Raw genomic sequence first — 11,520 nt, 5'->3', positions numbered from 1 at the left:
AAGAAGCAAGGCGTAGCAAGTGCCTAGCTTTCCATAGAGGTGAAAGGAGTTTACAGGTGCCCCTTCTTAGTAAAGTTTTGCCTTTAATCCTAAGTAGCAACTGTCTTCTTTTTCACAAGGTAAAATAAAGCCTTTAAGAATGAAGAGGAAGCCAGGCAGTGGTGGTACATGCCTGTAATCCCAGCGCTTGAGAGGCAGAGGCAGAGACAGGCAGATTTCTGAGTTCAAGGCCAGCCTGGTCTACAGAGTGAGTTCCAGGACAGCCAGGGCTACACAGAGAAACCCTGTCTCAACAAACAAACAAACAAACAAACAAACAAAGAATGAGGAGGAGGCAGTTGGGCTTGGGGAGATGCCTTAGCAGTTAAGAGTACTGATTCCTCTTTCAGAGGTCCTGAAATTCCCAGCAACAAGGTGGCTTACAACCATCTGTAATGGGATCTGATACCTCCTCTGATGTGTCTGAACACAGCTACAATGTACTCATACATAAAATAATTCTTTTCTTTTTTTGGACAGAGTTTCTCTGTGTAGCCCTGGCTGTCCTGGAACTCACTCTGTAGAACAGGCTGTTTCTGCCTCCCAAGTGCTGGGATTAAAGGTGTTGTGCCACCACTGCACGACCATAAAATAATTCTTTAAAAAAAAAATGAAAAGAGAAGCCATAATTCTATAGTCCATTAGAGAAGCCCCCAATAGAGAGCAGGCCCAAACTAGAATAGACAAGAGGGCTCAGGAAATTAGTTCTATCAACCCCGATAGCAAGTTTTTTGTTTTTTTTGTTTTTTTGTTTTCTTGGTATTTTCAAGGCAAGTTTCCTTTTTTAAGGTTTTTTTTTTTTTTTATTTCACGTATATGAGTACACTGTAGCTGTCTTCAGACACACCAGAAGAGGGTATTGGATCCCATTACAGATGGTTGTGAGGCACTATGTGGTTGCTGGGAATTGAACTTAGGACGTTAGTAAGAGTAGTCAGTGCTCTTAACTGCTGAGCATCTCTGCAGCCTGATAGCAATTTTTTTTTTGTTTTGTTTTTTCGAGATAATGATAGCAAGTTTCTTTTTTTTTTCTTTTTAGATTTATTTATTATATATAAGTACACTGTAGCTGTCTTTAGACACATCTGAAGAGGGCATCAGATCTCATGATCGGGTGGTTGTGAGCTGGGATTTGAACTCGCAACCTTCGGAAGAGCAGTCGGTGCTCTTACCCGCTGAGCCATCTCGCCAGCCCGATAGCAAGCCGATAGCAAGTTTCTTAAGCACTGATATCATATATGTGCAACTTCTAACATATTGGGTTAAATTCTCAGCATGGGAAAAAAACCAAGAAACCACACAGCAACTATTTGCACATTCATACTTAAAATCTAAAGCTCAGGCCATATTAAGAGGTGTAGAAGCTATGTAGAGGGAGGTGGAGTGTTGGTTCTTTTTAACAAAATCTCCATCATTTGATTTACCAATGAAGACTTGGGGTTCTGGGGTAAACCCCGGCTAGAGAGGCAGAGAAAGCACCCTGCTGACCTTCCTCCTCAGCATACTTCCTACCAGGAATCCCCTCTCACACCATCTCAAAAAAAAAAAAATCCTTCAAACTCAATGTTCCTCCCTTCTACCTCCTATGCATCTCGTGGCTTCCTGACTATCTCTTACTCTATTTTTTTTTCTTAATAATTCTATGTTCACTTCCTGTCAACTGGTTGCTTGCTCCACTTCTTGACCTATAATTGATTTTATTTAATCCTATTTATAATATTCAAGCAGAAAGCTCCTGGATTAAAGATGTGTGCTAAGGCTGAACCACACCACAGCTAAAAACATTTTTTTTCCTAGTAAACAACCCAATCTCAAGGCTCACTGTGTGATCAAATATCCTGTAACAGTGAAGAAATGGCTCAGCAGTTAAGAACACTTGTTCTTCCAGAGGACCCAAGTTCAGTTTCCCAGTACCCACATGGTAGCTCAAAGCCCATCTGTAATTCCAGTTCTAGGGGAGCTGCAACCTTCCTCCAACCTCTGAGGGCACCAGGCACACATGTGGTGCATATACACAATAAAGACGCCATGTCTGGGTGGGAGAGATGGCTCAGCCGTTACACTGTTCTTGCAGAGGACTCATGAGTAGTTCCCAGCACACACATGTTGACTCCATCAGTAACTCCAGTTCCAGATGAGTCACCTTCTGACCTCTGAGGGCACCAGGCATGTACATACAAATTCAAGACATGCAAACATACAAGATTAAAAAAAAAAAAAAAAGTGTGTTCCAAAGCTCCATAGCCACAGCTGACAGAGCCTCCCATTCCCAAGTATGTACATAAGGGATCCTTTAAGGGGTCTTAGTTCCTGGCCCTTAATGTAATGAATGAATCAAAGAACAGCTGTTGCCACCTACCCAATTTATGAATCTTTGAGCAAAATACTGGCTTAACCCTCTGGTTTGGGTTATGACTTGTTTCGTTTTGTTTTTTAGTGGTTAGGGAGCTGAGGACATACTAAGCTTATACTCTACCCCTGAGCTATATTTTCAGTCCCTGTTTTTTACTTTTTATTTTTAATTTTTAAAGATTTATGTGCATTAGTGATTTACCTGAATGGAGGTAGCCCGCTACATGCATGCCTAGTGTCTTCCAAGGCCACAAGGTATTTCTCCAGAAACTGGAGTTGTTACATGTGGAATCATGTAGGTGCTTAGAATCAAACCTGGATCCTCAGCAAGAGCAGCCTGTGCTCTCTTGGGCCATTTCTACCTGCCCTGTCTTTCATTTTTTTTGATACAGGATCTCACTATGTAGCCCTGGCTGGCCTAGAACTCATGGTGTAGATCATGTTATCCTGGAGCTCAGATATGCTTGTGTCCAGGCTTGGTGTTACTATGTCCAGGCCAAGTTCATTTTAATGTTACCTCTAATTTTTCTACAAGACAGAAGAGTGGAACGTTGATCTCTTTCTGACAGATGAGACTGATGTCTAGGGTTGTTAAATATACTCAGATTTCATTAAGTGACCTGTGATAGTTTCAAGAGAATAATTTCCTGGGCTAGAAATATCACTCCCTCAGTTTTCAAGAGTACTTGGTTAGCACTGATTAGCTGGGTTGACTCCCACTAATGTATGACTTAGGTAGAGTCCTGGCTCTGGGTCTCTAACTCAGCACCTGGGAATGGGTACCTTCTGTACTCCATAATAAGAGAATTAGTCCTATTTCTCTCAGCTTTAAAAATCTAGATCACAAAGAAAATCTGTTTCTTTTGTTCTGTCTATGGTGCTAAGGATCAAGAAAGCAATCTTATCCTTGATCTACACCTCCAGCCTAGAAGAAAACATGGCTTTTAAGAAAATAAAAGCAACCAGTGTTGATTCCCTTCAATGTGTCTTTGCATAGGAAATATTAAACATTTTCAAGAAACTTTATACATATTATACAAGCCCCCCCACACTGCTAAATTTAATCTTCAGTACTGCTATCTCCATCTCCCAAACTAAACTAAGATAAATACATTTCCTAACTCTACACAGCCTATAGGACAATGGAGAATCAGGGCTAAGTGCAAATGTTTCTATGTCTGTTGTCTGCATTCTGTAGGCACATGCTTTTAATTCCAGCACTAGGGAAGCCAGCCCGGCTCCCTGTGAAACCCTGTTACAAAAGATAGTTTGTGAAAAAGACTTTATTAATCATTACAAACGGGGAGACAATTACTTTTGTTGCCAAAACTCATAGAAAGAAAGGAAAGTTTTCCCAAGTAAAAGAAACGATGTTCAAATACCATACTGCTCCCGCTGGCTTTCAACTCGTTGTCTCAAGATCCGAAAAATTAAGATTACGGGTTTAGGCCTTCATGTTCAGCCTCACTGGTCTTTAGAAGAAACAAAACAAAAAACTGTCTCCTCCCATGACAAAAAGATAACAGTTCAGGGCCGTCCTACCGTGCAGAAATAGCTTGGTATACTCCTACAGACCTGTTCACAAGAGATTTCCCCAGAGCGGCAGTTCTTGGATTATTCACTTATATGCGTTATCTGTATCCTCCATCAACTTGAGTTTCAGCACTAGGGCAAAGGCTAAACGCTCAACACCGGCCAAGCTTTCTCATTTTCCTCAGATACTTAACTCTTCCCTTCTCGTGCAGAGTAAGGCAAAATTCAGGTTATTCACTGAAAGATACTCTAATTAGTCGATTTCCTTCACGTGGATCACAAACAATTGTGACAAACTTGCTTATTAATTCACCATCTCTTATGACTAATGCTCTTCATAGTAACTTCAGGGACAGTTTCAGCGGACAAAAAAAAAGCGCAAAAAATCGGGCCGCTCAGAACTTTACCCTAGATCACACCAACAGCAAACAAACAGATCACGACAATGTTCTCCTAACTGACCCCGGCTGCAAAAGTCCCAGGCGTGGCCCAGCTTGGTGACCGCTAGCAACTGGACAACACAGACCCACCCAGACCACCCCGCTCGCGCCGGCGTGGCGCGGGTCCGGGACAGCGAGCTGCTGGCTCCGCCCCCACGACGCGTGGGAATGCAGAGCCCTTCCTTGAGTTGTCCACAGCGGCCGCCTGTGAGCCCGGGCGCCGGCTCTCACGGCTCCCGTCGCGACCGCCTTCCCGTAGCCGTCTTGCCCGTCTGGCTATTGTGCCCTCGCCATCCGGCCCACGCAGAACCCAGCGCAGCCGACAGCGCCGCCCAGCCCGGCTTTTCCGCCAGGCACCGCCGTGAACACCCCAGGTCTTGCTCATTGCGAGGGCGGTGCCTGGGCCCCGCGGTGCGCGACGGGGGTTATTAGGGGGAGGGGGCGGAGAGCTGCGCCGGAGGGCCGGGCCGCGGTTACGGCGGCTGAGGGGAGCCAGCCTGAGCGGGTGGGGGGGGCGCAAGCGCAGGCCGCGGGCAGCGACGCCGGGCCTGGAGCGGGCGCGGGGGGACGCGGCGGCCGAGGCGCGGGGCCGCCCGGCGGCGGGCGCTCCGAGCAAGGGTACGGCAAGCGCGGGGCCCCGGCCTGCGTGCGAGGACGGCGCGCTGCCCGGGGAGCGCGGGCGGCAGGGCGCGCGCGGGGGGCGGCGGAGGCGCGAGGCGCGCGGGCGGCCGGCGGGCAGCAGGCGGGCCTGCGCCGGCTCTAGGCGGCCGACCTGTGGACTTGGTTCCTGCTCGCTGCGGCCCGCCTACCTCCGTGAGTACGGTCCCTGCCCTTCTTCCGGAGGAGAGCCTCTAGCCCGGGGCCTGGGTGAGGGGCCGGGGGTTCGTTTGAGGAGCGGAGTTTCCCAGAGGAGGCCCGCACTGGCCCTCCCTCGCCGTGGACGCCCCTCACATGGCCACAGGTGTGGCCGGCTGAGAGAGGTGCGCTCGGGCCGGTTCCCCAGACCCTTACACTGGGGTAATAAGGGGCAGCTGGTGCCATCCATTGACAAGTGACAGGCACTTTCCAGCAGCCCGACTTCCCGGATCGGCAGCCCAACCAGTCCTACCTCTACTCCGGGAAACTTCACCACCGCCGCCGCCAGGTCGATTCTCGTGGGTGGCAGCGACTATTTTGTTTTCCCTTTGTATTAAAGATAATTAAAGGTTGTACCCTGAGTTGGGCCCTTTCCACTTCTGCTTTCCTTTGCTATGGATACTCTACTTCAGGTGGTTCTCTTTCCAATTTAGTTCTGGTTCATACCGTAGTTTTGCGATGGTTTTCTTTACAAAACTATCTAGATTTTTCCCCCCTCAAAGTTCCAGTTTCATAAGCAGCTAAGGCTTGAGAATATCTATTGTTCTGTTTGACAGTATTGTGCTTAATTTTATCTTCCAGGTGCAAAAAAATTGTACACCAAGAAGCCATGGAGAAGAGAAGTGTGGATGAAACAGAAAATGGAGACTCTTTCCTTGACCTGAAGAAATTGCCCACCTCCAAATCCCCCCATCGCTATACGAAAGTAAGCTTTGTTTCAAATGAAGTAATAATATGTAGCTGTTTCATTGCAATTATTTAAAGTGGTAGTTTTGCTCTGACTCATTGGGGACTAAATAAATCTTGTAAAGCATCCGTGTTTGGTCATTTTTAAGTGTGACTACTGGTTTTAAACTGTAGGTTTTAGGTGAAAGGCTATGGTCTCAGACCCTGTATGAAGTTTGTAGATAAATGTTTGTACCCAGATGTTCTTTAGCAGTTGGGTGATTAGGTGGCAGGGTTCAGGTGAGGATTCCAGCTCTGGGATGTCTCACAGAATCAGTGTCTTTTGTATGGATGTTTTCTTAGAACTCCAATTCCTTAGGAGTTTGGCTGGAGTAAGTGGATTTTTAATCTTTTTTTTTCTTTTTATAAATTGGATATAAGCTCACAAAAGCAAGAATTTAGTCATACTTCATTGCTGAAGATTACATAGTAGTTACTGTCTTATTATAGTTTTGGAGATATGTTTTTTTGTGGTACCCTCTTGCTTCAGCCTCTGGGTGTGAATTTCAAGGTGTGCATAGCAGCTTTTAAACTTTTAAGCTTTTAAACTGGTTGTCTTACTGTCTCTGACTAGAAACCACAGCAAGGTTTTCTAGGTAGTAAGATCCTGCATCTGTGTCATACTGGCTGCTGAGTGTTTCTCAACACATTAACAGGTTGCAGTGAACTGTAAATTAGTTCTAGCTTTCTAAAGTGTCTTGGGCTAGAGTATATAAAATGCTCCTAAAGGGGAAAGTCTTGAAACTGCTGGCGACAGGGATTATGCTTTAGTTGAGCCCATGTCTATATTTCCTCAGTATGAACACTGTCATGAACTTCAGCATGGCCTATTGTCCCTGGCCTCCTAGGACACTTACTAAAGCTAGGCCTTGTTTTTGTACTGCCTAGTTGGTATAAAGTGTCAGATGGTGTCAGGTAGCCATTTTCAGAATTAAAGAGAGAATGAATGGTTAAATAAATGCATAAATAAGTATGCCTTGATGGGAATTTTTAAATATAACATGAGTTCTTGATTCAGTGCTTTCCTATCATGGTGTGTTCTGTTGTCATAGGATGTTAGTTGTCAGGGTCTTTCTGCATAACTGTAGCTGTTTTGGAATTCGCTAATGTCAATCAGGCTGCCTTTAACCCCACAGAAATCCATCTGCCTCTGCCTGCTTATTGCTAAGACGAACATTGGTCAGAAAGCTTTTGAACTATGTATTCAGGCTTTCCCTTCCAAATGTAGATGCTCTTATGCTTGAAAAGGACTCCACAACTTAAACTCATTGCCTAAAACGTTGACAGGTGAATTCCGAATGTATCAGTTGAAAGGAATGGCTTTGAACTACTTTCAACTTACTTGATTTCAAATTTCCTAGCTCTTGTTTGGCGTTTTTTGAAAGAGTCTCATGTAGCCCACGCTGACCTTAAACCTGAGGTAAAGCTTGCCTTGAACTCTTAATCTTCCTGTATTCTAACCTACAGAGTAAAGTTTTACACTTGTAAAGCACTTGGGCCAGGCTGTGGTGGCGCGCGCCTTTAATTCCAGCACTTTGGAGGTAGGGACTGGTGGGTTTCTGAGTTCGAGGCCAGCCTGGTCTCCAGAGTGAATTCCAGGACAGCCAGGGCTACACAGAGAAACCCTGTCTCAAAAATCAAAAAAAGAAAAGAAAAGCATTTTTAGCTGAGATAGTAGTGTGTACTAGTAATTCTAGCATCTGAGAAGATGAGGTAGGAGGATTTCCATGACTTCACAGTCAGCTTAGCGTACTAGCAGCAGCCCTGTCTTGAATAAGAAGAAGCCAGGTACAGTAGCACATGATTTTAATCCCAGCATTTGGACGGCAGAGGCAGGCAAGCAGATCCCTGAGTTCTCGCTCGGCCAACCTGATCTACAAGGTGAGTTCCGGGACAGCCAGAGCTACACAGAGAAACCCTGCCTCAAAAACAAAACAAAACAAACAAACAAAAAAACTAATGGTTGTGGTACATGCCTTTACTCCCAACACTCAAAAAACCAAAAGGAAAAAAGGAAAAAAAAATTATTTATTAATTTATTGGTTTTTCGAGACAGAGTTTCTTTGTGTAGCCCTGGCTGTCCTGGAACTCACTCTGTAGACCAGGCTGGCCTCCAACTCAGAAATCCACCTGCCTCTGCCTCCCAAGTGCTGGGATTAAAGGTGTGCACCACCATCGCCCGGCGGAAAAAAAATTTTAAACTTATTTATTGAGGAGTTTAGGGTTTTTTTTATTAGATATTTTACTTATTTACATGTAATATGATATCTCCTTTCCCGGTTTCCCCTCCAAAAAAAAGAAAAAATAAAATAAAAAAGAACTCTGTTCCCTTTCCCCTCCCCCTGCTCAACAACCCACCCTCTCCTGCTTCTTGGCCCTGGCTTTCCCCTACACTGAGGGATAGAACCTTCACAGGACCAAGGGCCTCTCCTCCCATTGATGATCAAGTTTAGATTTTTTTCACATGGAAATAGGATTGCTTCTCCTTGAAGTAGATTTCTCGAGTAGTAATGTTAGGGTAGTGTTCGGGCAATGTTAAGGTAGAATTCTCAACAATCTAGTTATTTCATTGTTAATGTAGAATTCTCAACAGTCTAGTTATTTCTTTGAGAGCATCCTGTCTCCCTTTGAAGAAAACTTGAAATGATTCTGTGTTGTCAGCACTGCGTATTAGTTCTACAACTACAGTAACGTTTGAGGCATTCTATTCCTTTTTAGATGTGGAGATCAAATTACTGAAATAAGTACAACATTTAGTAATTTATCTTCTACTTCAAGTTTATATTTATGGGCCAGAAAGTCTAGGAGTAGTAGGGGAACTTCTGTCATCAGTGTTGTTTGTTTGTTGGGGTATTTTTGTTTGTGGGTTTTTTTTTTTTTGTGTGTTGTTGTAGACTAGGCTGGCCTGGAACTCACAGTGGTTCTCCGACCTCTGCCTCCTGAGTCCTGGGATTAAAGGGGTGTGTCACCACTGCCCAGCTATCAGTGATTTTTTTTTTTTTTTATAGAAGTGTGTTCTGCAGAAGTCTTTATAAGTACAAGAGGTTGACTTAGAAGATCAGAACAATACATTAGTCAGGTGAGAAGGTACCCTACCTTTGACTCCTTAGTTTAGGGATGATAATGTGAAAAGTCTTACTTTGTTTTGTTTCTCTTGGGGTGCTTTCTAGGGCAAACACTTTTTTCTTTAGTCTCACTTCTTACCACTTATATATTAATGTGTCCAGGAATTACATTCTAGAGGTCTACAGGTATCAGAAAAGCATGAGTTCTAAAAGATACCTGATGGGTGGACCTGAAGGTTGTTTTTGTTTGTTTGTTTGTTTTGTTTTATGCCTGTGATATTGGTCAGATGACCCATACTTTGAGTAGTAAGGCCTCAGTCTTGTGGAAGACTGGCAAATGGTATTGTCAGATAACTGAGATAGATAGCTGTACCCTGAGGTACAAGGTGGCCTCTGCTTTGCTTCCAAGTATATCTTTGGAACTCAAGTTAAAGTCACATGATGTCTTCATGCCACCACTTAAGCCTCTGTGACAGGATAGTATAAGTTAAATGGGTTGATCATGTGCTCCTGTCATCCTGAGGGTCTTAAGTCATTAATATTTAATCTCCAATCTGTTTTGCTAAGCTGTGATCCCAAGAACAAAAGCTGTGTTTTGCAGCTGAGCACAGAAACACATGATTTTAATCAGAGCTTTCAGAGACAGAGTGGACAGGTGTCTGTGAGTTTGAGGACAGCCTGGTTTGCAGAGTGAGTTCCAGGACAGCCATAATGAGACCCTGTCTTGGCAGGGGGTGGGAGGTAGGGGTGAGGGGTGAAACAGTAAGATTTAATACATTTTACTATACAAAAATCCATCTTTGACAATTTTATATGTACTGTCCATAAACTGAGTTGAGTGCCAGGTGACACTTTAGTGATGTATTTAGCATAAAAGCAAGAATGTCTGTTTTGAGGAAGGCATAGTTAGGATGTGAAAAATCATTATCCCTTCTTAATATATCAGCTGCCCAGTATGTAGGTAACTGGAAGTTCTTAGCTGGCTGGCAAGACCATAGGTGCTGGGTTCTGACATTTCCTATCTTTCTAGCTCACCTTGAAAAGTTAGGACTCAGATTCTTTGACCCCCATGAGTGTTTCTACTTGCCCATCATGATAGGAACTTTAGCTAGATAAGAAGCCAGTCATTGCATACAGAAGTTTTTAGGAGGGACCTTTAATTCAAGAAAGGTTGCTAAAATAGGATGCTAGGCTTACGGGCAACCTGCCCAAGGATTTGGGAGTTTGCTGAGGGTTCCCAGTGGTCCAGCTAAACAGGAGCAAGTCTGGTAATTAGTGGCACAGCTTCAGAAAGGGATAATGCCCTTGCAGGCTTTGGATAAGAGAAGGGAGGAGAGAGGCTAAGAATTGTGAGCCACTTATGAACTGGATTACTACTTTACCATTAACCTGTATGATCTTAAACCTAGCTAGCGCTCATTCTTGCTTGCGCCCCCCCCCCCCCCCCCCCCCCCCCCGCACCCCCTACTCAGACAGAGTTCCTCTGTGTGGCCCTGGCTGTCCTAGAATGTGTTCCATAAACCAGGCTGACCTCAAATCTCTGCCATTCCATGCTGGGATAGAAGGCATACATCCAGGTCACTTCTCTAATGTAAAGGATACTACTGCTGATCCTCTAGGAGCTTTTATGGTGAATAAATGGGAAAGTACAGGTCCAGCATCTGGTACATATTTCTGCTAAGAACTCTATGATGTATTAAACAGGCCTACTCAAAGATGAGTCTCGTTTTAATATCAGCTTTAGAATCAAGGCAACTGCTTTCTAAATAGCAGTAAGTAATGGCCTTCTTTTGCTGTTTTTGTCTGGCTGTATTTGTATGGCCTAATGCTTCTAGGTGTGCCCTCTTCCCCTAAGCTGTACTGTCCATCTCTAGTCTAACTCGGAAGCAGATGCCCTAAAAATAACTTTAATGTTTGGGGTTTCCTTGGACCCGCTTACTGTTTTGTAGTTCTACATTTTTTTTAACAGTTATATTGACGATTTAAAAGGCAAAGTTTATTTTTACTGCATTTACCAGGTGCATGGGGGGATGGGGGGAATTTAAATAAAAGAAAACTGGGGTGATGGTGTTGTTGTTTTCCTAGCAGCATTTTCACAGTTTCCTATGCATTCTCCACTAGAAAAGTCTCTGTTCGGTCAGCTACTGTTAGGTTAGAGTGGGTATGGCTTGGTGTGGTGCTAATCATCTACAAAATTATTTCTGGCATCCCTTTAGAAGCTAGCTAGATTCATCAGTGACACTGGCCTGATTGCCTGCCACAGATGTTTTTTACCCCATTGTTGCCTTTGTGTGTGTGTTGGATGTGTATGTTGAACCTGTGTGAGTGTGTAGGTAGTGACACCCATTTATGTATATGCTGTCTGCTTTATTGTCCTACACACAGCCCCTCACTGAATCAGAAGCTCATGTTTTGGCAAGCCTGACCGGCCAGCGAGCTCATAGAATTGAGCTCCATCCCCATTCTGGGTATAGCCATATTCTGATTTTTAGATGGATCCGGTGGGGGGG

The 11,520-nt window shown here is 44.3% G+C and overlaps 1 protein-coding gene across 3 annotated transcripts in view; it reads left to right on the top strand.

Annotated features, from left to right (window-relative positions):
- Positions 1 to 4,591: 4,591 nt before the first annotated feature.
- Eif4enif1 (eukaryotic translation initiation factor 4E nuclear import factor 1) overlaps positions 4,592 to 11,520 on the top strand; it is a 46,258-nt gene continuing 39,329 nt past the window's right edge. The window contains exons 1-2 of one of the 3 annotated variants that reach the window (XM_031340670.1): positions 4,592 to 4,738; positions 5,802 to 5,925. In XM_031340670.1, coding sequence (XP_031196530.1) covers positions 5,830 to 5,925 — 96 coding nt within the window. In that variant the 5' untranslated portion in view covers positions 4,592 to 4,738; positions 5,802 to 5,829. Of the gene's footprint in view, positions 4,739 to 4,770; positions 4,983 to 5,047; positions 5,178 to 5,801; positions 5,926 to 11,520 lie in introns of those variants that run through there. The other 2 variants (XM_031340672.1, XM_031340671.1) reach the window with 2 other exon arrangements.

This window comes from Mastomys coucha, unplaced genomic scaffold, assembly GCF_008632895.1.
Source record: "Mastomys coucha isolate ucsf_1 unplaced genomic scaffold, UCSF_Mcou_1 pScaffold22, whole genome shotgun sequence".
NCBI classification, from domain to species: domain Eukaryota; kingdom Metazoa; phylum Chordata; class Mammalia; order Rodentia; family Muridae; genus Mastomys; species Mastomys coucha.
The sequence above is the reverse complement of the archived record's forward strand: the minus strand, read 5'-3'. Positions and strand labels throughout refer to the sequence as shown.